The sequence below is a fragment of the Carcharhinus amblyrhynchos genome, unplaced genomic scaffold (genome assembly GCF_965287045.1).
Source record: "Carcharhinus amblyrhynchos unplaced genomic scaffold, sCarAmb.v2.hapA scaffold_38, whole genome shotgun sequence".
In the NCBI taxonomy this organism is placed as follows: Eukaryota; Metazoa; Chordata; class Chondrichthyes; order Carcharhiniformes; family Carcharhinidae; genus Carcharhinus; species Carcharhinus amblyrhynchos.
Genome location: NW_027649779.1, coordinates 6,449,197 through 6,476,700, shown reverse-complemented (window position 1 = coordinate 6,476,700; position 27,504 = coordinate 6,449,197). Strand labels below are relative to the sequence as shown.

The 27,504-nt window shown below is 41.2% G+C and overlaps 1 gene segment (V, D, J or C); it reads left to right on the top strand.

The window, feature by feature from the left end:
* LOC145362424 (Ig heavy chain C region-like) overlaps nt 1–21,709 on the top strand; it is a 44,171-nt gene extending 22,462 nt beyond the window's left edge. Inside the window, 5 exon segments of the C gene segment in view lie at nt 7,188–7,277; nt 15,473–15,772; nt 16,954–17,265; nt 20,543–20,851; nt 21,339–21,709. Of these exon segments, the coding sequence occupies nt 7,188–7,277; nt 15,473–15,772; nt 16,954–17,265; nt 20,543–20,851; nt 21,339–21,709 (1,382 nt within the window).
* Nucleotides 21,710–27,504: the final 5,795 nt, after the last annotated feature.

Sequence of the window (27,504 nt, the reverse complement as noted above, 5' to 3'; positions counted from 1 at the left end):
ACCCTGAATTACTGCAGCAAGAATTCAAACACTTCAAAGCTTAACTCCGTGCTCAAGGCTGGAAGGAGAGTGTGACAGAATTCGCACTATGTGCATTCCTGTAATCAGTAACTGGATCAAGAAGATGAGATATCTGTGTTTCTTTGTACTGTTATCTGTAAACTCCATCTCCTCTCAATGCCGTGTATCATCCCATCTCTTTCCCTGCTTTCCAGTTTGGTAAATGACTTGTGCCCGTTACCCTCCGTGATGAATTCCTGCCGTGTGTTACCTTCCAAGTTTCACAGGAGCCACAGTGATGAGTTTGGTGGGTTTTGGAAATTCAAAGTGTCACATGAGCAGTTTGCGGGACTATTTCACCTCACTGTCCATTTCCTGTTCCAGCTCACAGGAATCACTGCTTTCATTGGCTGAAACAGTCACTTGTGTGTGATATAAACATGGCAATGTGAAGGATAAACTTGTACTTGGTGAAGAAAAAGACAGAAATGAAACAAAAGACAGGTGGCTCATGGATAAATTAATATTTTATAAAGTGTGCGTCAACTTCCCTGGTGGTCTTGTGGCTGGGATTCGGTCCTTGCATTGCTGCAGCCCGTGTTCGATTCCCGGTCAGGGAATGTAGTTTTATTGCTGTACAACAATCCTGAGTTACTTCCCGGTCTGCACCAGTTCTGTCAGAATCAGCATCAGGGAGATTTCCTCTTTAGTATCTGAATTGGAAATGTCACATTTAAAGAACAAAGAAAAAAGAGTGCGACAGGTTACAAAGCGTTGATGATACAAAATGCGGATGATTATTGGAAGAAAGATGAAAATGATGCATTAATGAATGGGCAGAAATCATTGCTCCCTTAGATATTTGCGAGACGAACGCTTTTAAATTTTAATGTTGGGGATAAGTTGTACAATCAGATTGAAAGTAACGATTATCTTCCTGAATTCAGTGACATGGGCTCTCTGTCTAACCATCGGAACCTGCAGCAACACAGAGTAGTTGAACATTACAGACAGGCAGGTTTGCAAGGAAGATGAGAAACCTAACCATAGCATGGAGGTTCAGGGAGGCATTCAAGATGGAGGAGAAAAGGGAAACGTAGTTGTGAATTGGGATAGTTTATCAGGGGAATAGACACTTTTCTCTGTGGCCAGGTTTGAGAGTCCCAAAGGCTGTGTTGCGTGCCTGGTGCCCCAGTTCAGGGCATCCTATCCGGGCCGCAGAGACACTTGGAGCTGGAGAGGATAGATTCAGTTGTTGTGGTCCACGTTTTTGAATTTGTTGCAGATTAAATCTGAAATTGGAGTCACAATTATATGTCCTGAATGGATTCAGTGGATTTCCAGAGTTAAAGAGGGCCACTGTATCCCAGGATAGAATGGAACGGCCAAGAGAAAGACACCCTAACATTTGGAATTGAATCATTGAAAGGCCACGGATAGGTGAAAGATAACGGTGAGGCAACATGGGATCGTGAGAGTTTTGTTTTAGAAGGCAGCAGGATATAGATCGGTTGGAGACTTGGGCAGAGTGAAGGTAGATGGAGTTTACTCCGTACAAATGTGAGATAATGCATTTTGGAAGGTCTAATACAGATAGGAAATATACAGTAAATGACTGAACCCTGAAGATATTGATAGGCAGAGAGATCTGGGTGATGGAGTCATAGAGGTCGGAGACTCCTAGAGGTTTACAGCGTGGAAACAGGCCCTTTGGCGGAAGTTGCCCCTGTCATCCTTTTTCTTAACCGTTATGTTAATCCTGTGAAGACTCATATTCCAACCATTATTTTGGAAAAAATGTTTTTGTGGCTTTATATGCCGTGTTTGTGAACAGAACTCCCATTTACCTGACGAAGAAGCCGCACTCCGAAAGATGGTGGTTTTTGCTACCAAATAAACCCGTCGGAATTTAACCTGGTGTTGCGAGACATTCTTGCTGCGTTTACCCGAGTCAAACGCCGACATCTCCACATCAGACTTATCAACGGACACAGACGCACAAATGCTGTCAAATTCTATCAAAAGGCAAGGTGAACACCAGACAACAGCTGTATAAATATTGCATTATATGCAGACCATTGAAGCCAAGGATATATACAGAAAGGATGCTGGGACAATAAATAGATGAACAATTCAAATTGTCCCATTTTCGATAATCCTTCAAAGTTTACCTCCATTAAAAATATTTCACTTATTTGTTTTACAAAGTTGCTGTTGAACCTGATTCCATCACCCTTTAAATCTGTTCACAATTGTTCTTCTGTCTTCCTTTCAAATCATAGATCTGTGCCCACTGGTTACTAACCCCTCTGCAATTTTGAAAAAAATTCCCTCTTTAATTACTCCACTGACACCTTCACGATTTTGAACACGTTTATTAAATGTACTCACAGGAGATGGTGAGTGATACCGGGGGAGAAAGGAGAGTTAAAATGAGAATGAAAGAATGGGTGCTGGCAAATACAACCTTAGAAACCAAGAATTGACAAAGAAAGGGACATGATCAAATAATGAAAGGTCGCAAGCCAACATTTCCCGCCTTCAGAGAACAGAGCAAATTCAGTGAAACATCCACTGACCATCGAGTTATGTCCGGGAATGGGAACAGTAAACAGATCACCACTGGGGGTTGTTTTGTAAATGTCACTGTAATGTGATCAGTGTGACTCTGCCCTGAGTCTGTGGTCAGATATAGGCCGCATTGACAGATGTTGATACCAGATTCGGTACGCTGGATTTATTTTGTGCTCAAAACTGAGATGTGTGGTTTGGAAATTACAGAAGAGAAACAGGAAGTTCTATTACATGAGAAAGAAACAGGTGGCGCCGGTTTGATGTTATCACCTTGAACAGTCTTCCTGCCTGTGAAGTCACCCTGAAACCATCAAGAACTGCTATTCAGATTGCTGCGGATCTCAGCATTACATTCACATCCATTCCCATTTTAAACAATAAACGACATGATAACATTTGGGTTTTAACACATTAACTGAAGGTGACTGAACACTGACTGGTCGAAAAGAGGGAACATTCAAACAATATTTTTTTTTCCAACAGTGTTATTCTAAAATAGAACGTGTTCAGTGCGTTAAGGGTTGTGTGAGAGAAAGCGCTGCCAGACGTGAAGTGAGTGACCTGGCCTGTTTCTGGCTCTAAATTTTCCTCCGATTACATTTGTGACTCACTTTTTTTAGCCACAAGATGCCATAAGCAAAACCATGAACATTGTTTTCTACCAGTTGCCAGGTGTGACTTTTCGGTGCTTGTATATGTGATTTAATGGAACCAGGGGAAGAAGAGAGGTTGTTTGATTTCGGTACATTCTGAGACACAGAAAGAGAGGACAGAAGTTCAGTCAGTTATTTGAAAGATGCATTACCTTGACAGCGGAGTGGCCAGATGCATGTCACATTCAAGGACACCCAAGGCAATTCATTACCTTTAGGTTTTGACTGAGGCATTAGGTCTGCAAGTTAATACTCCATAACATATTATAATATGCTTAAAGGCATTTGAAATTATTGGGCTGATGACGGCGCAATATTAAAGTAATTGGTCAAGTTATCAAGAAGCCCAGGACAATGATGTGAGGACAGGGTTTGTATGTGACCATGGCAATTCATCAATCTGAAATACATACTAATAGCAAGCAGGGGAACTCCTCTAATTCCCCAATGAAGGAAATCTGCCATCCTGATCCGGTGTCACCATTGTGTGACTGCAAGAAGGACAGTAATACGGCTGACCATTCACTGCCTTCTCGAATGCCGTAGCAAAACATTCAGCTGAAGAACAGTTAGAGGCAAGGAAGAAATACTTTTCCTGTCAGTGAGCCCACATTCCATGGGACAAATAATGAGAAATAAAACACACATATACACGTTCATACATCCTCTGTCTGAATCATCTCCCACAATCTGCCCGCATACCTTTCCGTCCATCCATCACAATGTCCTGAAGTGTTCGAGAAATTATCGTTGTTTCCAGAGAATCTACATTGTGTCCCTTTCCTATGAAATGGGAACAGCTCGCATTAGTTTACAACTTAATAAAAATAAATTGCCCTCAGTAATGTTGCTGGGTAGATTTGTTTATAAATAGGCTTCATTGACAATGTGAAGAGTTTGAAGTTGGCTTACTGCCAAGCGGACACAACTGTGGAAACAGATCTTTGATTTACTGAACAACATCCCCAAATGCTTCTTGTAAATAACTCTGTGCACTTGGGGGCAAGCTAGACTGCGTGGGCCAGATTAGCGTGAATCTAAATGGACAAAATGGGAGTCAGCCATTCATTCCCTCTAGAAAGATATACTTTAGATGCTGTTCCAACGAAACAAATATTTTAAATGAATGTCCTGTTCAGTATGCGATTAAATAATATGAGAACATAATAAACTAACCAGATTCTATTACATTTTCATAACTTCAAATCAAACGTTATTCTAATAATTAATCCCTGTTTGTAAACAACTTCATCAAGCGCCAGAGAGATTTGAATTTCTCCAGTCGAATGTGATCAGTAAACATGTAAAAGAAAACTGAAAAAAGAGAAATTGGAAGTAAATCATAGAACTGTCTCGACAGCGGGGAATCCTGGAATATTCTTAAAATTCTGCACTTCATTTAAACAGCAGCATCTCGTATGGCTGATGAGCACCTTGCTCTGTTGTACAGTAAAATCAAATTCGCATGTATAACAGTTCATCTCATAGCTGCCAATGAATGGAGAAATAGCTAATTCATAACTTGATTCAATGGAAGATAAAACATGATACCGTATAAAATGCTGCAAAGTCTGATACCCTATGTTCCCAATAGAAATAAATGATAGGCAGCTGGTGACCAATAAAATGAGCTGCAATGATTTGGATGCTGAAGGACAACTTTACTGATCACTGTGTCCGTTCGGATTCATGAAATTTTCTGTCAAAGTCGAAGTCAATTTTTTGATCCTCTGCCAACTCAGTAGTTACTTATCAAGGAGGCGGTTTTCTTTTACAATGAACTTTCACAGGACTGTCTTCCGCTCAGGGGCATTTTGTGACATGACAGAAGATACTGTATAATATAAAGAGTTTGTCCTTATCTCCAAACCCAAATGCCACAATGACAGGCGTCCCCACTGTAATTACTATGACTTTGTTCATCCACCACATTAAGTCACAGAGATCGATAACAATTCCTCAGATAAATTATTCTCAATTAGTTTCAAGTAAAGGAACAAAGAACAAATAAAATTACAACATAGGAACAGATTATTCATCCCTCGAAACCACCACTGATAACGTTGCCTGGCTAAACTAATATCGTCTGCACTTACGAAGTCCATATCCTTCCAATCCCACCCTATTCATGCCTTCATCAAGTTGCCCCTGAAGTGCCACTATTGTAGATGCTCCCACCACCTTCCGGGGCAGTGTGTCGCAGACACTCACCACCCTCTGTGTGGAAAATTTGTCTCGCATGTCTCTTCTAAACTTTTCCCCACGCACCTTAAACCTATGTCCCCAGTACTTGTCTTTTCTGCCCTCGGAAAGACATCTGACTATCCACTCAGCCCCCGCCACTCATAATCCTATAAACCTCTTTCAGGTCACCCCACAACCTCCGTCGTTCCAGTGAGAACATGCCGAGTTTGTCCAACTTTTCCTCACAGACAATGCCCTCCCAGTTCGGGCAACGTCCTGGTAAACATTTTCTGTGCCCTCTCCAATGCATCCATATCCTTCTTGCAGCGGGGAACCGGAATTATGCACAATATTCTAAATGAGGCCTAATAAGGGTCTGTCCAGCTGCAGCATGACCTGCAAATAATTCTACACAATATCCCGGCGGATGAAGGCGAGAATGCCGTATGCATTCTTGACTATATTATCCGACCTTATAGAGATCCAGAATTGTTGTAAAATAGACTGTCTTTTTGTTCTCGAAAAAAATGTACTTTAATTATTTTTAGATTTTTCTCCTAGCTAAGCGGCGTGAAAATAAATGGTCTATATATACAATGGAATTAGATTATTTTGCGAAGAGATTGTGAGTTGCAATGTCATCATTCAAAATAATGAAGACATTATACTGAATCCATTCAGCCAAACATGTATCAAGATACCGATAAAATGTCCAGTTTAATATTAACCTATTGTAAATTTCGGAGTCCATTCTGTTGGGAGTGTGGAAGGTGGGACGTGGATCCAGGCGCCGCCTCCAGCAGGGAATCAACAGGCGGCGCCTGGAAAGCCGCCCCCTTCTGCCGGGTATTTAAATACCGCTCACTGGGACCGGAATCCAACAGTCCGGGAGCTGGTTTGTTCACTGAGTTCCTGACACAACCATTTTTTTTTTCAAAATGACCAGAAAGATGAGCTCGGCGATTTCTCTCAGTTTGTTGCTGACTTGCTTATCCGGTGAGTAGTTTTTACTGCCCAAGTCCCTCACTGTTAAAGTCTCAGTGTTATGCTCCTGCTGGATTGTTTCAGAGTCAGCACTCATTTCACCAGGATTAATCCGCGGGGTTATTGAAATTATTTACAGGTGTCCAGTCGGAAGTTGTGTTCACTCAACCAGAGGTAGCGACCGGGCGTCCCGGAGGCTCCCTGAGACTGACCTGTAAAACCAGCGGCTTCAATCTTCATCACGCTTACATGTACTGGGTCCGAATAGTTCCGGGACAGGAGCTGGAGTGGTTGGTTTTCTATCTTTCTTCCTCCAACAACAAGTACGACCCAGGGATTCAGAATAGATTCGTTGCGTCCAAAGACCTTTCAACCAATATATTCACTTTGGAAATGAATAACCTGAAGAGAGAAGACACCGCCATCTATTATTGTGCTTGGCAGACACAATTACCTGCGACGCACAGCATTTACTGTCAATACAAAAATCCCTACTTCATCAATTAATTGTGGCTGTTTCAGTGTTCGCATTTACTACATCGATGTTTCCTCTGATTTACCTTCTGTGTCCAATAATAAGATCTCATCTGGAAAAAGTTTTTTTTTGTTCATCAGTTGGCAATTTCAATAACATGCCAATGTGTTACGCTTCGAGGAATAAATCATCGGGGTGTATTATAAAGACCAAATTGCATCTCCAAATGTAATTACTTTTTTTCAAATAGCCATTAAGACTTTGCCTCTGACTAGCGAACACTTAAAGAATTGTGGATTTCTGTCCATTTAATTTAGAACCGGTTTTTGTACGACCCAGCCCATGGAATGTAACGCCGTGTTTCGTCGACTTCTGGGGATCAGGAACCGCAGTGACGGTCACTGCAGGTAAGAACATAACATTTATTTGGTTACTGATCTGCTTGACAGTCGTTTGTTTATAATTTTCTCTATTTTGAAAATTCATTCGTTCACTGAAATGTGTGTTTTGTGGACACTGTATTGAGATTTTTTGTTACAATGTTGGTATGATTCTGTCGAAAGGGGTTATAGAACTGCGTTGTTTGTGCACAACGGGTGCTGCTGACCTATTCTGTCGCTGACTGTTTTGACTTGGTGTTTATTTGTGGGTCTGCTGTTTGTCCGGGTCACTTTGAACATCTTTGTTTCTATAGTGTGTCACCTCGGTGACGTCTGATTGCTACTGTTTTACCGATCTAATGAAAAAGGCAAAAGGTTCAAATATTTTTTCAATATCACTGTCGTCAGAAATATTTCGCAGTTAGATTTCTTTAATCAACTATTTTTTGTGAAGATTGGATTGACGTCTGTTAATATCTGTTATTATAACGCATATGAAGGCCTACATACATTATTTTAAAAAAACTCAACGCAATTAAAGGCTTTTTTAGGTGCCCTTATACAGATATAACTTGATATATAGCAGTAGTATCCAGAATGTTTATACTGTGGTTATATCATAAGATATGAATTAATAATTATAATGTCATAATATTAGCTTGTTAAACATATTTCGTCTATTCATAGAAAGTACTTGAGAACCAAAGATGTATGCTTTCAAGAAGGAATTAGTTATTGCTCTTGAGGCGAAAGTCATCAAAGGATATGGGATAGGGGGTGGGGGGGTGGAGGGGAGGGGGGAGGCGTGGCGGAGATTATGAGTTGGGTAATCAACCATGATCAGACTGAAGAGCGGAGCAGGCTCGAAGGGCGGAATCATCCAGTCCTCCCCCTGTTATCTTAGTTTCTGTGTTTCTCACAGTGCTGTCGCCAATATTCCCATTCCTTTTTTTTAAATTATGATCTGTCGCCAATATTCCCATTCCCTTTTTTTAATTATGATGTGGTGATACTAGCGTTGGACTGGGATAAGCACAATACGAAATCTCACAACACTATGTTAAAGTCCAACGGGCTTATTTGGTAGTGAATGCTTTCGGAATATTGATCCTTCTTCACGTGAGTGAAGACTTGTGTTCACAAATATGACAAACATAGACATAGATTCCATTTACAAGATAATGCTTGGAATGCGAGTCTCTACATGTAATCAAGTTTTTACGGTACAGACCCTGTTTGTGGAGAGAGGGTTAAGCACAGATGAAAGAGGTGTGAATTGTCTCCAGCCAGGATATTGTGAAATATCACCTCCCAGGAACAAAGGGGTTTAAATATAGTGTAGACTGAGCCTGAGATCCCGGTTGAGGCCGTCCTCATGTTGTGGAACTTGGCTATCAGTTGTTCCTTAGCGATTCTGTGTTGTCATCTGGCGTGAAGGCCGCCTTGGAGAATGCTTACCCGAAGAAGGTCATTCAGCCTCTGATTTTGGGTTCATGTCACAATATCTGTAACCTCCATGACTTGTCAGGGCTTGCGAAATCTTACTAACTGTCCTGGCTGGAGACTATTCACTCTTCTTTAACCTGTGCTCAACCCTCTCTCCAAGCAATTGTCTGTACCTGTAAAGACCTGATTACCTGTAAAAGCTCGCATTCCAACCATTCTCTTGTAACTTGAGTCTGTGTCTATATATGCCCTGCTTGTGAACAAAACTCTTCAAATGAGTGAAGAGCAATACTTCGAAGGCTTTTGCTAACTTTAACCTGGTGTTGTGAGACTTCACGCGTTTTTTTAAAATTATTCATTCGTCCTGAGACCAATGTCTTTCTGGCTGCTGCATTGCGATTTGCCTGTCATAATATGTTTGATGCTGTTGGCAGCCTCTTTTTAGAATCATGTTGCTGCTCTTTGAAAGGAAATGAAGCGGGTTACATCCCAGCAATGATTTGTTGTTTAGTTTATGAAAGGTATGTGCTGCGGACCTGCTTTGCATAATGATTGTTTGTGAGATTCTTTGGCAGTTTTGCATTCTTTAAAAACAGTGACATGGAGCAGTTGCACGTTTTCTGATCAAATGCAAATGTCGCACCTTTTTTAAAGACGATTGGTTGAATGAAAGGCACAGTTTTCAGTGTGAAAATGTTTTAAATGCTATTTCAATGAATGTTAAGCGTTCATTCAGCACGTGATTTTGAATATAATTTCAATCTGTAGAATTTGCAAATTGGATATTAAAATCAATGTAATTGAAACCATTAAAGTACGGTAAGCCTCTCAACGTTAATTAGATATGTTTTATTTTAAATAACCATCTGTTAATAATTTAACGTGTTCTACAATTCTGCAGTTCATTATGCATAGTTGACGTGAGTGAAGAATGTTATGGATGGAGGAGATTTTGAAATATTTCTAAAATAATTTTAATAAAACATGCTGATTCCACTGTTTTTTACTGGTTGATGAGTGGTTTTGAATTAATTGACGTATCCTGATCCCGGGAGCTGAATTAAAGTTTTCAGCTTCTCAGATCATAAGTATAAGGTATAAATTTCCATTGGTGAATATCTCATTCTTCAATGCTTTGTGGCAGCTGCACCAATGTAATTCCTTCGATGTCATTTATTTTTCATTCCAAGATAATAATAAACATTGAAAGGTATAAACGTAGATATTAGAAGAAGGAGTTGACCATCCGGCCGTTCGATCCTGCACCGCCATCCATTATGGCCGTGCCTGACCATCGAATTCAATATCCTGATCCCCACTTTCCTCATATCTCCTTACTGGTTTTGCCCCAATGCTTTCTTTAATTTCCTCTTGAAATCAGACAATGTTTTGACATCAACTATTGTTTGTGGTAGTGAATTTCACAAAATTCACTACCACAAAAATAAAAATCACTTTCAGTGTGAGGAAAAAAATTCCTCACCTCAAACAATGACCCCTGGATCTGGACTGGTCCACCAATAGCAACAGTCTTTCTGAATCTTCCGTCTAACTCTTCTCGAATTTTATAAGTTTCTATGAGATTCCCTCTCACTCATCTAATCTCCAGTGAATATAATCCTAACCGATTTGGTGTCCCTTCATATTCTTCATATGACAGACATGCCATCCCAGGAATCAGCCTGGTAAATCTTCGCTGTGCAAGGACATCCTTCCTCAGATAGGGACAACAAAACTGAACACAATGCTTGAGGTGTGGCCTAACCAAGTTCCTGTGCAATTGCAATAAAACTTTCCCATTTATTCACTCAAATCCTCTGTCTATGAAAGCCAAGAGATCATCTCCCTTCTTTACTGCCTGCTGTAACAGCGCATTACTTTCAGTGACTGATGTACGAGGAAACCGAATTGTTACTGAATATCCATCTCCTCTCAATTTGCGCCCAATTTCATAGTAATTAAATGATGTATTTATTTTCATTTAAATCTGAGAACTGAGTGTCGTTGCCTTTAGCATGATATTTTCGAATGTAGGAAATGAAGGCAGCATAAGATCTTCAAAGAAATATTTGGAATTCTGGAAGACAAACTTAATCATTAAAGTCTAAAAATAGTTTTGAACTTAACAACAATATCTTGTCTCCCAAAGCTATGCCAGACATAGGATAGAATTATATGTAAAATCAAACTAAAATTAACCTTAATAATTAGTTATTTTTAAAGATGAAATTGGATCTAGGTGTGTGTGTACATAGATCCCTGAAAGTTGGGAATCAAGTAGATAAGGTTGTCAAGAAGGCGTACGGTGTCTTGGCGTTTATTGGTAGGGGGATTGAATTTAGGAGTCGCAGTGTAATGTTGCAACTGTACACTACTCTAGTGCGGCCGCACTTGGAGTACTGTGTGCAGTTCTGGTCCCCGCATTACAAGAAGGATGTGGAGGCGTTGGAGAGGGTGCAGAGGAGGTTTACTAGGATGTTGCCTGGTATGGTGGGGAGGTCCTATGAGGAGAGACTGAGGGATCTAGGGTTGTTTTCGTTGGGAAGAAGGCGGCTAAGAGGGGATCTTATTGAAACATATAAGATGATTAGGGGTTTAGATAGGGTGGATAGTGATAGCCTTTTTCCTCGGATGGAGAAAGCTAGCACGAGGGGGCATGACTTTAAATTAAGGGGGGGTAGCTACAGGACGGATGTCAGGGGTAGGTTCTTTACCCAGCGGGTGGTGAGGGATTGGAATGCCCTGCCTGCTGCAGTTGTAGATGCGTCTAGTTTGGGGGCGTTTAAGAGATCTCTGGATAGGTTTATGGACGAAAAGGGATTGGTATAGGCTAGTGGGTCATTGTTTTTGTAACTGGTCGGCGCAACATCGTGGGCCGAAGGGCCTGTTCTGCGCTGTAATGTTCTATGTTCTATGTTCTATGTTCTATGAATAACAAGATTTCAACTCCATTCTCTCCTGAGTTCTCAGTGCAGCAGATAATTAGAGTGAATTATTCCCATTCAGCTGTATAATGTTCATGTGTACCTCCTTTTAATAAATCACACAATTCAGCAATTAATTAGAGTTTTTAGGAATAGGATGTTGCTGTATGCTTTGCCGGAGAGTCGGTGCAGACTCTATGGACCCAATGGCCTCGTTCTGCACTGTAGGTTCGATTGTATGATTCTGCGACTGTGAAAATTGCAGGAGGAACATATAAAATAATACCATTAAAAGCGGCAGTGTTACTGATCACAAATTCGCCAAATGTTTAAATTTAGGTCTGATTTGTTACAATCCCAATTGATGTTATAAATCGATGGGAAAATCCCAGAATAGATTCTGGCGTTAAAAAAAAACTCGTAATATAAGCGTTTCTTTAAAAAAAAGAATTAAAACGTGGAGGGACAGAGTCAAAGGACAACTAATCTGTTTTTCCTATTTAAAACAAAACTTGTGAAAGTTGGATTATGATACAATACACCTTTACTCGCCTCCTATTTTAACAAATACATCCAGATTTCAAGATTAGCACGGATTACAAGGTACATTGTACTCATTGTTCTCATTCACACACAAAGTCCTTCTTAAGCACAGAAGATGACAATGATACGCAAGTGAATGTTGGTGGAATTCTCTTCAGGATTTCAACCCCCCTCCTTCCCCCCGGCCCAAACCTTCTCACCACCCCCCACCAGATGATTGTCACATTAGTATTCCCATACTACGCTCCAAAAAGCACACTTTAAACCATTTGTTTCTCTCTCTCACAGTGAAAGAAGGCGATGGCCTCGTGATATTATCGCTAGACTATTATCTCAAAAACACAGTTAACATAAGAACATAAGAAATAGGAGCAGGAGTAGGCCATCTAGCCCCTCGAGTCTGCCCCGCCATTCAATAAGATCATGGCTGATCTGTCGCTGCTCAGTTCCACTTTCCCCCCCTCTCCCCATAACCTTTAATCCCCTCGCCTATCAAAAACCTATCAACCCGCGTCTGAAATACATTTAGAGAGGCAGCCTCCACCACTTCAACGGGCAGAGAATTCCAGAGATTCACCACCCTTTGAGTGAAGAAGTTCCTCCTCAACTCCGTTCTAAACCGCACCCCCCTTTATCTTGAGGCTGAGCCCTCTAGTCCTACTGTCCTTTCTGAGCAGGAAGAGCCTCTCCACCTCTATCCTATCCATCCCATTCATCATCTTATACGTCTCAATGAGATCTCCCCTCATTCTTCTAAACTCCAACGAGTACAAGCCTAGTTTATCCAGCCTCTCCTCATAGCTCAACCCCCTCAACTCCGGTATCAGCCTAGTAAACCTCCTCTGCACTCCCTCCAAGGCCAAAATATCCTTGCGTAAGTGTGGCGACCAAAACTGCACACAGTACTCCAGCTGCGGCCTCACCAGTGCCCTATACAGCTGCAGCAAGACCTCCCTACTTTTATATTCAATCCCCCTCGCTATGAAGGCCAGCATCCCATTTGCCTTCCTGATAACTTGCTGCACCTGCAAGCTGGGTTTTTGCGACTCATGCACAAGGACCCCGAGGTCCCTCTGCACCGTCGCCTGCTGCAGTTTTTCGTCATGTGAGTAATAGTCCTTCCTACCATTATTCCTACCAAAGTGGACAACCTCACATTTGCCAACATTAAATTCCATTTGCCATTTCCTGGCCCATTCGCCCAGCCTATCTAGATCCTTCTGCAGACTCTCCACACCCTCCGCACAATTTGCCGTTCCACCAATCTTGGTGTCATCAGCAAATTTCGACACCATACACTCGGTTCCTTCCTCCAGATCATCTATATAAATGGTAAATAGCTGAGGCCCCAGCACCGACCCCTGGGGCACTCCACTAGTCACCAACCCCCAATCCGAATAGCACCCATTGACCCCCACTCTCTGCCTCCTATTTGACAACCAGTCCTCTATCCACGCTAATGCCCTACCCCCAACTCCATGCCCCCTGACCTTCTGTAATAACCTCTTGTGAGGGACCTTTTCAAACGCATTCTGAAAATCAAGACACACCACATCCACCGCCTCTCCTCTATCCACCGCCCTAGACACATCCTCATAGAATTCCAATAAATTCGTCAGACACGACTTCCCCTTAACGAAACGGTGCTGCGTCTGCTCTATCAAACAATTCCCCTCAAGATGCCTCGCTATTTTCTCCTTGATCACGGATTCTAACATTTTACCCACAACAGACGTTAAACTAACCGGCCTATAATTCCCTGCCTTTTGCCTGCCACCCTTCTTAAACAAAGGCGTAACATTAGCCGTTTTCCAATCTTCCGGCACTTCCCCGGAATCCAGCGACGTTTGGAAAATAATCACCAATGTTCTGGGAACCCACCATGGCAGATGGCGGAATTTGAATTTAATGGAAAATATTCAATATTTAATATTCAGAAATTAAGGAACTACTGATGACCATGAAACGATTTCCATGTTCGAAAAAAAATCTGGTTTACTAATGTCCTTCAAGGAAGTAAATCTGCCATCCTTACGGTGTCTGGCCTGCATGTGACTCCAGAGTCACAGCAATGTGGTTGACTCTCAGTTGCCCTTCAACGGCAACTAGGGATGGACAATGATGCCCAAGACCCACGAATGAATTACAACCAATGTATTCACCATTTCTGAAGTTGCATAGTTTGGGATCCTGGGATGCAAGCCCTGAAGGTCTGGGGACAGTTCTGTCTTTAGTCCCATTAGTGTTTCTAATATTACTTAGCTCGTGATTCTGATGGGATTTATTTCCACTCCGTGTGTTTAGTATTAATGGAATTTTCAGAATGTCTCGCACCATAAACATTGCTGCAAAATATCTTTTCAACTCTTCTGCCGTTTCCTGGTTCCCCATAAGCATATTCCAAGATTCCTTTTCTGACGGGCCTATGTTCACTTTGACCTCTTTCTTCCTTTTTTAATTTATTTTAAGAAGTCCCTGTTGTTAGTCTTTATATCCATCGCTGGTTTGGCCTCATAGTTTAATTTCTCTCACGTTACTTTCTTAGTCCCCCTTTGATGCCTTCTCAACTAATCCAGTCTCCGGTGCCATCACTGACTTTTGCCTCCTTATATGTTTTTCTCTTGCCACTTAATATTCCCTTTGGTTAACTATGGTTGTTTTTTCTCTTTCTGAGAATTTTTCCTCCTTACCAGGATGTTTTTTTTTGCTGAGAGTCATTAATTGCTTCCTCAAATGTCTTCACGACTTGCTTTTTATATCTCGGGCTAAGTTATTCAGCCAGTTCTGTTTAACTAATTCTATCCCCATTTCATTCTCATTACCTTTACTTAACTTAAACACAATTGATTCGAACCCAAATTTTTCACGTTAAACTGAATATTAAATTCGATCACGAATTGATCACTACTTCCCAGGGAATCTTTTCGTCTGAGGTTATTTATTAAACTTGCCTCATTACCCCTTCCAAGAGCCAAGATCGAAAGTAGATGTTTTTTTCCCCCTGGTTGGTTGCATGACATGTTGCTCTCGGAAACTATCCATAAAGCACTCTCTGAGTTCGTTCTCCTAGCCATCATTTCCAACATGATGAGCCCAATCAACATGAAATTAAATTCATCCATAATTATTGCTCTATTCTTTTTACTTGCACTTACTGTTTTCAAGTTATACAGTTTCCTATGGTGTGGCGACTGTTTGGTTGCCAATACACTACTCCAATAATGCCTTCTTTCCTTGTTTATTTTTAACCTCCAGCCAAACAAACAGGGATAATAGTGTCTAACTTGCGCAATTGTTTTTGTTTTGCAGCCTCACCGTCTCCGCCCTCACTCTATGGATTGTTCTCCTCCAGTGAACAAACAAACGCAGCTGGTACCATGATCTATGGCTGTTTAGCAATGGATTATTTCCCAGAAATCACCAGCCTTGTCTGGAAGAAAAATCATGTGGTGATCACCACTGGATTGAGGACTTACCCATCAGTGTTGAACGACAAGGGATCCTACACGCTGAGCAGCCAGTTAACCATAAAAGAGTCTGATATAGGAAACAGCAAAATTTACTGCGAGGTGCGACGCAGTGAGTCGGCCTGGAAAAAGGAAATGCCTGGTTAGTGTGGGACACATGCAGTGGGTTAGGTGTTGGTGATGTTATGGGGGTGAATTGTAAGCGGACAGGTACTAATTGTGGAGCAGGTGATTATGAATTGAAGGTCAGTAATGTGTGAAATCCGACTACTTATACTTGACTAACTCTGGATAATTCCATTTTGCTTGTGACATTCAGTGCAGTTCTGGTCTCCTCATCACACTCTGTACCATGTACTGTCCCGGTGTCCTCAACACACACATGCACTGTGTACAGTTCAGTCTCCTCGTCATAGTCAGTGCATTGCGCACACTTCTGGTCTGCAGATCACCCTCAGTGCGCTGTGTACAAGCTTGAACTGCAGATCACACTCAGTGCGTTGTGTAAAGTTCTGGACTGCAGATCGCACCCAATGATTTGTGTACAGTTCAGGTCTGCAGATCACACAGTGCACTGTGTACAGTTACAGTCTCCAGGTCACACACAGCGCACTGTGTACAGTTGGTCCTTTCATATCACACCGTGAATCCTATGTACAGTTATGGTTTCCACATTGGGAAGTTGATACAGGAGCCATGGAGAAGATGCTTGTCTATTAACAAGGGGGCCAGAATTGATAATGCATACTAGCAGTAAGGGGTGAATAAGCTGTTGGTCTTTTCTCTGCCGAAGAGAATTCTGAGGTGTGATTAAACAAAGGTCTTCTGAAATATGAAGTAGATTAACCAGCTTACCAAAACTAGAGCTAATGGAGAGAACAGAATGATTTTAAACTCCAGGTTAGCAATTCAGAAAATTATTCACCAAAAATGTAACCCATCAAGTAACACTTGTAGCAGTTGGGGCGTTAGAAATGCAGAACAAGTGGTTGAGAACAGGTGTAGGTCATTCAGCTCCTCGAGCTTCCCCCACCACTTGACAATGGCTGATCTGATTGTGGGGGAATACGTCGATGGAGTTACTTCAGTGCTCTGAAGAGGGAATTAAACATGAGGGAAAATGTAAAGGAAGTTATTTTGATACTGCCAGGTAAAATAGGGTGAGAAGAATTTTGTATGGGGCATGAAATTATGGACCGAGTGATCTGTTTTATAGCCGTTTTTACAACCAGCCTACAGTTTTTTGTTTGGCCTTTATCTTATGTTTGTAAATTGCTTGGTCTGAAAAAAGATTAAATGCCAATGACATGTATTTTCTTGAAGATCGTGTGATCCATTATCCAACTGTAATCCTCACGTTGAGTTCCAGTGAAGAGATCACAAGCAGCAGACTTGCAACCATCGTCTGTTCCATCATTGATTTTTGTCCAAAGTCAATGACGGTGAAGTGGCTGAGAAATGGACAAGCCATAGATTCAGGAATCGTAACCTCCCCTGCCTTTAATGTGAACGGAAACTTCTCGGCGAGCAGCCGGCTCACAGTCCCCGCTGGGGAATGGTTCAGCAAAGCGATCTATACCTGCCAGGTCTCTCACCAAGGGCTCACTCAAAATCGTAACATCAGCAGTTCTCAAGGTAAGAAACACGACGCTTGAAATTTGGGGTGATAGGGACATCAATCTCAGTCACATGCAAGATTCTTATTGGAATAATGAAAATAAAAATCCCACCATTAATTCATTTCCTTTACAATCGTGCGGGTTCTTTTCCCTTCCAATGTAAAAGGAAATACAGTACATTCCTTTCTTACAGCGTCTTTACAAACATCAGATTGTCCCAAAATACTCGCGCTCATTGCAGCGTGGACAATAGAACATCTATGTCGTACAGAAAACTGTCAGGAACACATGTGTTGAGAAACACATGTTGACGAAGAAACATAAGAACATAAGAACATAAGAACATAAGAAATAGGAGCAGGAGTAGGCCTGTCGATGTTTTCCAGCGTACTTTAGGTATTTTCTGGATTCCCCGCATCTGCAGCTTTTCACTTTAATAACTGAAACACATAGCCTGGTTTTCGTCCCATTGCCCTGGGATTTTTTTATGTGACAACAACAAATCAGATTTCAGCATAATGCCTGGTGTCAAAGTTGGCAATTGACAGGATACAGTACTGGTCCAATATGGCATTGCTGCTCTCAGCTCACTTTTCAAACATCCAGAAGGGAAGTAACAACAGATTTTTTTCTGAATGGATTCTTCAGTGTTCTGGATTCCATTAACTCACAGAATGAAACGATGTTTTGTTCAATTGCTGCATGATGACTGAGGATCGTGGGTTTCAGGTTTACCCTAAATTCACTGGATGATATTTGATATCTGCAAATATTTATTAAAATTGATCACGATTCCACTTGCAATTTCAGACGTCATTCCGCTTCTGTGTTCAGTTTAAGCGCCACCAATGATAAGTTCACAGATGAAGCTAGCATTCCCTTGAGTATAAAAGATTAATGGGTAATCCACTCTGAACCCAAGTGACATTCTGTGAATGTCGCCTCAAAATCCCCTGTAATTGTCAAAGCAAAGTTTTCAAACTCCTTTCCTAAAGATGCCTCCAAGTCGCCTTTCACAAAATTGGTCCCCACCAGCAGTTTGCGTTGCAAGGGCATTCCAGTTATTCTTAACTACTCTTTCAAAAAAAAAATAATGAATTCTGCATCCAGGTTTTGCATCTCTCTTCAGGATTCTTTTTTATCTTTACTATTGCAAGAACTCTTCACAGTTACTTGTACAAACATTTTCCATTTTCCATCAAAATGGCATCAAACTTTTGATTTACTCCATAGTCTGCCTTCCCTTCTTAAGTCTTATGACCGCGGCTGTCTCTTCAACTCAGAATAAGTTACTGTTTTTAAGCTTGAATTCTTCTGAACGGGACCTTTGTCTCTGTTCCTTTAACCTCAGTCTTTGTATGAACTTCCCTCTGTTCTAATTCACCTGTTGTCTGTTCACTTTATCTGGTTCTCTGGGAAGTCTGCCTTTTGCAGCCCTCTTACCCTGTCCAGCTTTATCTTTTTTTTCCCGCAGAGCGGATCATTGTTCCCTCCCCAGTGACCTATCTCCAATTTATTTGGTTTCCAGTTAAATTAATAACAAAAGAGACCCCATTCAATCTAAAAAGTGGTTACCAAGCAACGACTTTATAATTCCGTCAGCTTTTCACGCTATAACTTTTATAAGCACAATAGAATCAGAGTTTGAATAGAAACCAAAACCCGCACACATAGGAACAACTCTATCCAGCATACATCTAATTCTTGCTTTATGTTTCCTTACGCAGAAACGTGAAATTAACGAACTTATTCCTGAACAACTTATTCCTAATCTTTACAATACAGATACAAATCCCTTAAAACTAGTGTTATTTTCTAACAGTGCATTCCACTCGTTGTGTTGAGGCTGGGATTCCTCCGCGAACCTTTTCATGCTTGTTTATCAAGAATCTATCTTGCTGTACCTTTAAAATAGTAAAAGGCTCGGCTTCCACTGTATTTTCAAGAGGCGTTCCAAATAATTGCGGCCCACTGAGATAATGAAAAACAATATCCTCATCTGTGCGTTAAACAGCAACGCATTTTTTTCACATAGTAACTCTCAACTCTCAACAGTCTCCCACAGAGTCAGGAATTTCCTCCACATCAGTCTTCTCAAATCGCTCGGGCTATTAAAAGTTTTAAACATGCCAAGTCTTACTATTCCAAAATCCAGTGAAAGCAAGGGTCGCCTCTCCAAAGTTTCCTCAAAAGACAGCCCACCCAATTTAGGTATTAGTCTACTAAATCGTCCCTGAACTATTAATTATATATTAACATAACTCTTCATATAGGGAGTCTAATACTGTGCACAATGCTCCAGATGAGGTCTCACTAACTGCCCATACTACCTGGAACATATCAATCCTACTCTTGGATTGAATTCCATTCGCTGTTCACGAAGACATTTATTACATTTGGGAATTAGTTACCATAGCTGCATAGCAGCCTTTTGTGATTCATGGACTTTGAAATTAAAATTCCTCTGCACCTCAGAGCTCTACATTCTCGTAACATTTGAATAATATGTATTTTTCTTCTTTTATTCCGCCTGCCAGAGTGGACAATGTCATTACTTCCCACATTATACCCAACTTAACAGGTCTTAGCCCACTCACTTAGCCTATCAATGCGTTCTGGTCACATGCGATTTCTAACATATTTGCACCCCAGCAATGGTCCCTGTGGCACAAGACTCGTCACACCTTGACAAACACGAATAGACGAATTGACAACAACTCTCTTTCCTGTTTGATAGCCAATCTTCTACTTTTGCTAATGAACTATCCCCGAAATAATAGGCTTTAATTTTATTAAAAAAAAATCTGGAGCTCCAAGTACAGCACATTCACCAATTCCCAGTTATTCAGGGACTGCAGAGATTACAGAGAATGGATGCGATAATGGGACAAGCTGCTTTTGCAATCTCTTACTTCAAAGGAAAAAGCTAAATATAAAGTTAGAAGGCTAAATAGCTTCCTTGTTTGCTAAAGTCATATGATGACCCATTAACCCCTGATTTTGGGGCGAGCGAAATTCAGCCCCAACCATATATGCTCATAAATCCATTTCATTTGTTACACGAGGCATTTGTTTCAGTGTTTAACTGGCACTCTGGAAGCAACTACACAGGAAATATTATGGAGTTTCCCGGAATTGTTGTAAGTCACTGCCCTTCCAATAAGAATGGCGTTTACACGATGCCAGTCGAATGAGCATCACAAATATGTATTCTCATTGAAAGTGAATTACCTGGACACCGGTGATTCGAATCTGAAGATAATATTTGGATTAACTTTCGTTTCTTTTGACAGATGATTCTACGTGCAGGGATCCCATAATCACTCTGCTACCTCCGACAATAGAGCAGGTTTTACTGGAGGCGATCGTGACCTTAACCTGTGTCGTGGCTAATGCTCCTTATGGAGTCAAGGTGTCCTGGAACCAGGAAAATAAGGTCTTGAAGTCAGAGATTGCAGTCCAGCTTGGAGAGGATCCGGAAAGAGTGGGCAGCCAGTTAAACATCTCGACACATGCATGGCTGAGTGGAGCTGTGTTTGACTGCGTGGTGAGCCACGAGGATCTACCGACTCCTTTGAGAAAATCCATCTCCAAGGAAACAGGTGAGCGGCGAAAATGAAGCAATAGGTCATGAATTGTGTCTGTTTACGGTGCCAATAAAAGAAGAAGCTTTCCTGTTGGCTTGATTGATTTAGTGGACAAATTAGATGGGCTAACTTGTACTTCCTTCAACTGAGCTCTGTGCGACAAACGGTGGTGAATTACAGGGAAATCAAGATAGGCATATGAAACAGAAAGGAAAAAGAGGGCTTGCTTTCAAGGTGGAAAGTGGCTGGTGTGAATAATACATACCAGCATTGAACAGTTGGGCCCAATGACATGAAAAAAAACGTACAAACATGCAATACCAGTTTCCAGTTCAACTGTAGAATTTCTCAGGGAGAAGGAATTCACACACTCAGCTGGAAAAGAGAATTCTCACCAGCGGGGAATATGGCAAAGTTTTGTATTAGTTGCAAAGCATGTTTATTTCATCTTTTCTGTCAGGAATTCTCCATTATGCTAACAACTAATGCACATTTTCTGCAGATCCAAATCCGCTGAAACCATCCGTCTCTGTCCTCCTGCCCTCGGCAGAAGAAGTCTCCGCTCAGAGATTCGTCTCCCTCAGCTGCTTCGTGAGAGGTTTCTCCCCCCGAGAGATCTTCGTCAAGTGGACCATCGATGACACGCCGGTGAATCCCAGGAACTACAGGAACACCGAGGTGGTGGCGGAGAACGGCAATAGCTCCTTCTTCATGTACAGCCTGTTATCCATTGCAGCAGAGGAATGGTCCAGCGGCGCCTCTTACTCCTGTGTGGTGGGACATGAAGCCATCCCCTTGAAGATTATCAACAGAACGGTTAATAAATCCAGTGGTAAACCCGGTTTTGTGAACATTTCCAAACATTGTCGATGAGAAACTCCATATTGCATTTCCAACGTTAAAATAATAAAATCATTTTGTTCTACTTGTGTTTAAAACAAAATCAGGCCAATTAATTTTGTTTCCCATACTTGTCAAGTGAAGAACTGATAGGTTGAAGTAGGATAGTTGTCAGTCTAATGCCCCAGTCTTAGAGAATCAGTTCGCCAGGTTGAGACACAACACTAAGCGGACACGACTGATGCATAATTCCACTTCAGCAAATTTCCTCCAGTTGTAGGGAGATGTGAGAAAGTTCCATTTCCGAGAAATAAATGTATAACTGTTCAATACAGATGTCTCATTTCTAGTTTTTTTTTTCTCAATCCCATCAAAGTTTTAGAACTAAAGTGAGAACCAACTAAGAATAGGAACCTGAATTATCTCAACTGTAGATGTGAGAATTGGCAATTTTAAACCACTCTGCACTGACTTAATCAACACAGAGAGGGAAAGGGCAACTGTTAACGCATTATGACTCTGCAGAGAGGACAGAGGACAATTCTTCACCAACAATGCGCAGACTCGGCAACCACTCACTGCCCTCTGAACTCAGTTACCATTGGCATCAAAGTGGGCTTCCATCCCACTGCCTGAAATTTTAAAACCTGCTTCATGGGAATCATGTGCAGCATCCGTATGTATGCGGCACAACATCATGCAAACGTGTCCGGTTACATTTGTCCCTTTTGATCATATGATAAATTGAATTTGAATGGCCCAATAATACACTGGTGATTGGGTATTACCAGTTGCTTCAGTTTTTCCACTGACATTCCGAGGGCTGATCACTGAACTGTTACTTTCATTAGGCTAAAATCACGACAGCTCGCATTGAAATATATCCATGACCAGAAAAAGGCAACCATTGCAGTAATACACACTGACAGGGCCACCTTGAGTTCATAGTGCGCGTTTAAACTTGCAGGAATAATAGAAATGCTCACATACTGACACAGGCATACAAACAAACAGGCAAATACATCTCCACAAACACACACAGACTCAGGAGCAAACACAGCCGCTAATATTAATAACCCATCTCCTCTCATGAATTCAAACACATTCATGTTAAAACTGTCTTATAAAGCGACACAGGCATGGACACGCACGCACATACATCAACAAACGCAGACATTCGTAAATACAAGCCAGCATGTATTAATACATTCACGGGCCCAAACATAGACACAAACATGAGCATGTTCGCAGATACAAGAAAACAAACACAAATAAAGACCCCTATTATCACAGCTGGAGACATCAACATTCACCAATTCGTACATATAGACATTCACCAACACAGGTACATACAATATCAAGCACACACATGAAGGCAAAAACATTAAGATGCTCACTTACACGGCGGTACACAAACTGTTCCATAACCATAAGCACTGATGATTATGATCACATCAACTCACCTCATTAGGTACATTAATACATAAACATAAACATTGATACATAAACACACCCAATAAACACTCACTTGCTAAACAATGATAAGCAGACATAAAAATTGACACATTAGCACACACGTGCAGGCATAGCGATGAATAACTACAAAGTACACATATTAATGCAGGCAAATGAATACACATAATATGGCTCATTTTCAGATAAGCATATACATTATCTTTAATACTCCCGTATGGTAGTACAGAGCTTGATCATCACTGAACAAAGAGATATGTCACAGATTTCCATATTGCACTCAGCAGGACATTCACACAACCTCCAAACATCTATTATTTAATGATAGTAGTGAGTGTGGCGCACCTAACGCCGTGAAGTTGCATACATTGAAATTCAGAGCCCTGTTCTATTGAGACAGAAAGAACATGTACACGTGTGTGTCTGTTCCCCCTGAACAAAATAGGCGACAGCCGCGCTCAGGTTCATTTCTCAGAGTCAAGCTGCCTGGTTTGATTTTAAACAAAACATGGTAGTTAACACTGAGTCAACATTTATCTACTCCATTCAACTTGGAAAAAAAGTCTTTACCCATTGGAGTCCATTTGCCAACCAATCAACACTCTCTTGTTATGAAAAATAACTTGTAATCCCCTTCACATTTTGTATTCCTATGAATGCAAATATTAAAGCCCAAGCAATCAGGAAGGACAGGCTATATGTGGTATTTAATTAAAAGTGTATTATTAATGGGCACATTCTGTAAAACATGACTTTATTACATGTTGGTCTGTCACAGACAGAAACCATGTTCTCCGGCAGAAACCGAGATAAGCTAATAATTTGCAAACACAAACGAACAAAAATATAACTCATCTGATCATCATGGGTAATATTCCACAGTAGTAACCTAAATTTATCTCAAAAATTGTAAATCGTAAGAACATAAGATATTCTTTTAGGACTAGTCCATAGACCCAATATGGAATTGATCAGCATTCAATAGGATAATGTCTGGTATTTGGTCTCACTGCTATTTCCCAATCATTCCTCATATCCTTTGGTTTCTTGAAAAAAAAATCAAAGATACCTCCAACCCAACCCAACCAACAAACGTGAAGAATTCCGAAGTTTCAAAACCCCGATGAAAAGAAAGTCTCCTCATCTCAGTCATCAACGACGCTAACTCATCAAAAGTCTGCACTCCCGTTTTGTTTTTGTTTTGCATTCGCCGTCCAGCAGAAACAGTGACTGCCCTGTCAAACCCCTTCCGATTATTTGTTGTCTCAACAAGGAAATTTCTCACGTTCTTCAACATTCGAGAGAATGTAGACCTAATTTATTCAACTCAGCTCAGTTAACTTCCCTTGCTTGGCCTTCAGAATATATTTGCTGATAGTTAGTACAAAATTAAATCAGACTAAGAGAGTGTCTGACAATGAAGTAAATGCATAATATTTTCGAACATTGCACATGAAATAAACTCGGAGGTGCAGTTCGTAACATAGATACATTGCTGAGAATGAGCAATTAACAACATTGCGTTAATTGATTACATTATTAGCAAACAAACTTTAAAGATGACATTATAGAGCAAAATAATACCTGAACGAAGATAAAAGTGAGAAAATCGATATAAAAACGAAGATAAAAGATAAAACCCAGTATGATATCATGCATTAATTGTCTCCTCCTCGCCAACTCCATAGATTCCACAAATACAAGCTGGATTGAAGACAATGAGGATTATAACGGCAACATCTGGACAACCGCTTCCACATTCATCTTCCTGTTCTTCCTGAGCTTGTCCTACAGCGCTGCAGTAACTCTGATGAAGGTGGGATGATCAGTCCACTCACATTTCAGACTGAGAGAAAAGTGACAAAATGTTTTATTGATTAAAAAACTCTCACATTAATGTCTCAGATCATAAACATCTGCTTCAATATTGTATCTCTCTTTTACAGATCAAGTGATCGGTTTAATCTTTGGAGGCTGTTGATTTTCCCTGAGCTGATTATTAGGATCTCTGCATGGCACAAATTCAAAGAGGCCATTCAGCCCACCGAGTCTGCTCCGACTCTCCAATAGAGCATTTAGCCGTCTCGATCCGCGTTTTTGCCGCATTAATTCCCCTAATCTGCATTAACCACGGACAATCCACCTAATTTGCATACCTTTCGACTGTGAAGGAAACCTATGCAGTCCCGGGGAGAACGTGCAAATTCAACGCAGGCAGGCGCCCGAGCCTGGAATTGACCCCGAGTCCCCGGGTGCTGTGAAACAGCGGGGCTAACCACTGTGCCACAGTGCCATCTTGATAATTCAATCTATGGACATTTCTAACTGACGGAAGTGGTTTGAAAAAACTCCACAATTCTCAATTGATAAGCAACTTTTAACTAAATGCTTCGAATCCATGAAAAGTTTGCTTTATTTCTTGTTTCCTCTTTTACTGGTCCAGTGATTTATTAGATTTCGGACAATTTTTCTCCACCTGTTTATTCATATAGTGGTGCTGTGGAAATGTATTGCATTATTTTAGCGATCCTCAGATTTAAACCAACCTCAGTTAAGAGATAGCAACGTAAACTGTGTTTCATTTTCTGTTTTAACTGAATGAGAGAATCGTGGCATTCATATAATTGAATCTTGACGATTCAATGTTGTTCGAATTAATCTGCAATTTAGTAGTAATTTCTTATTGGTATTTGTTCACTGCCTTTTATGCCGATGTCCTGTTTTCCCTATATTTCGTCGATATTCTGTTCAGTTGACATACACAACTGGAGCCAACTTCAAAAGAAATCTTTCTGTAAAATGTTATGAAATTGTGAATAAAGATTGAGGCATAAATGGATTAACATTAATAAATGCTTAGATTCACAGTTTTCTCGTATCGCTATATTTTCTCGATCAAATATCCCTTTCCCACTCTGTCGCTTTTAACTTACAGGGTTTGTCACGGATCCTGTTTGGATTTTGAGCGAACCCTCAATACTTCAGTGAAGTGGTCGCTGCGCCACCCAGTGTTTCATCAGTGAAAGCACACCTCCATGTTACTGATGCATGCAGAGGCCAAGGTCTCTCTGAGTATCCATCTATCTCAATGTACACCCATTCAATTAATAACCTGTCTCCCTTTTATTGCTGCAAAGAGATAACGTCACACTCATCCACATTTTACTGCAACTGCTTTGCACATGCCCACACATTGAACCTGTTCAGAACACACTAAAGTATGTCTGTATGTTTCTCAAAGCTCACTCTCACTCACCTTTTATCATCTGCAATTTTCGGAATAATACATTTAGTTCCATTTTAATATTAATTAATATATAATGTGAACAGTTGGGTCCGTGCACAGATTCCTGCAGTAACCAACTTGACACTGAATGCCAACTCTTTGCTTTCTATCTGTTAACCAGCTTTCTATCAATCTCAAAACATATCCTGCAATTCCATATGCTTTCACTTTACATGGTTGTCTGTTATGTGAGACCTTGTCGAACTCCTTCTGAAAGACTCAATAAACCCATGGGCTCACATCCCTGTAATGTCTCGGAGATTCCTGCCTGCACTGGACCTGGTTGTAAGGGAGACAAGACGCAGCAACACCACTCCAACCACTTCCCTAAACTCCCACACTCACCCCAACTCTCAGTGCTTCACTCCTTGCAGCTCTGAACTCCCTGTGGAGCTCCCTGAGTGGGCAGATTTCACAGGCCTCAGTTTGGTAGTTTATATTTGGGCATGTTCAACTCATGAACCTGTTTGAAGTCATTGCACCCCTCCCCCTCTGGGTCTGAGTGACCATCGAGGGCTGACGGCCTTGGAAGCCTTTTTTGGAGTTTCAATGCTGGGTGCGGTTCCTCCTGCTCAGCCTCGGAAGTGAGTGGGGTTCAGCAGACCGGAGCTCGCCTCTCCCACCATGAGCATTGTGGCCCAACTTCCCTTCATCGGGAGACAATGTTGTCGAGAGGCTAAACCCGCTGTGCCCATTTCAGTCTCCGAGGTAATCACTGGCGGAGGTGGAGAGCAGTACCCGGAGTGCCTGGAATTCTTTCCTGATTTCCCGGTGTGCTGGGAATTGATTTTTCCTGCATGACTAGGGGTTGATGGCTTGTAGCTGATTCCCATAGGATGGTATCTCCCAAACGGACTTGATAGGAAACTGGTCCTGTTCCTGTACCAAACATGCGTCATAACCACGCGGATCCATTGCCATGATTCTTTACTAATAACCTATCAACTGTCTTTAAGTGCCTCTCCCTGTTGGTGGGCACTGAGTGTCATCTCCCGCCCTCTGAAGATCAGGCGTAACTTTGGGCAGAGTAACCTTCCCTTGAGCAATTCTGCGTGGGCTAGTCCAGTTG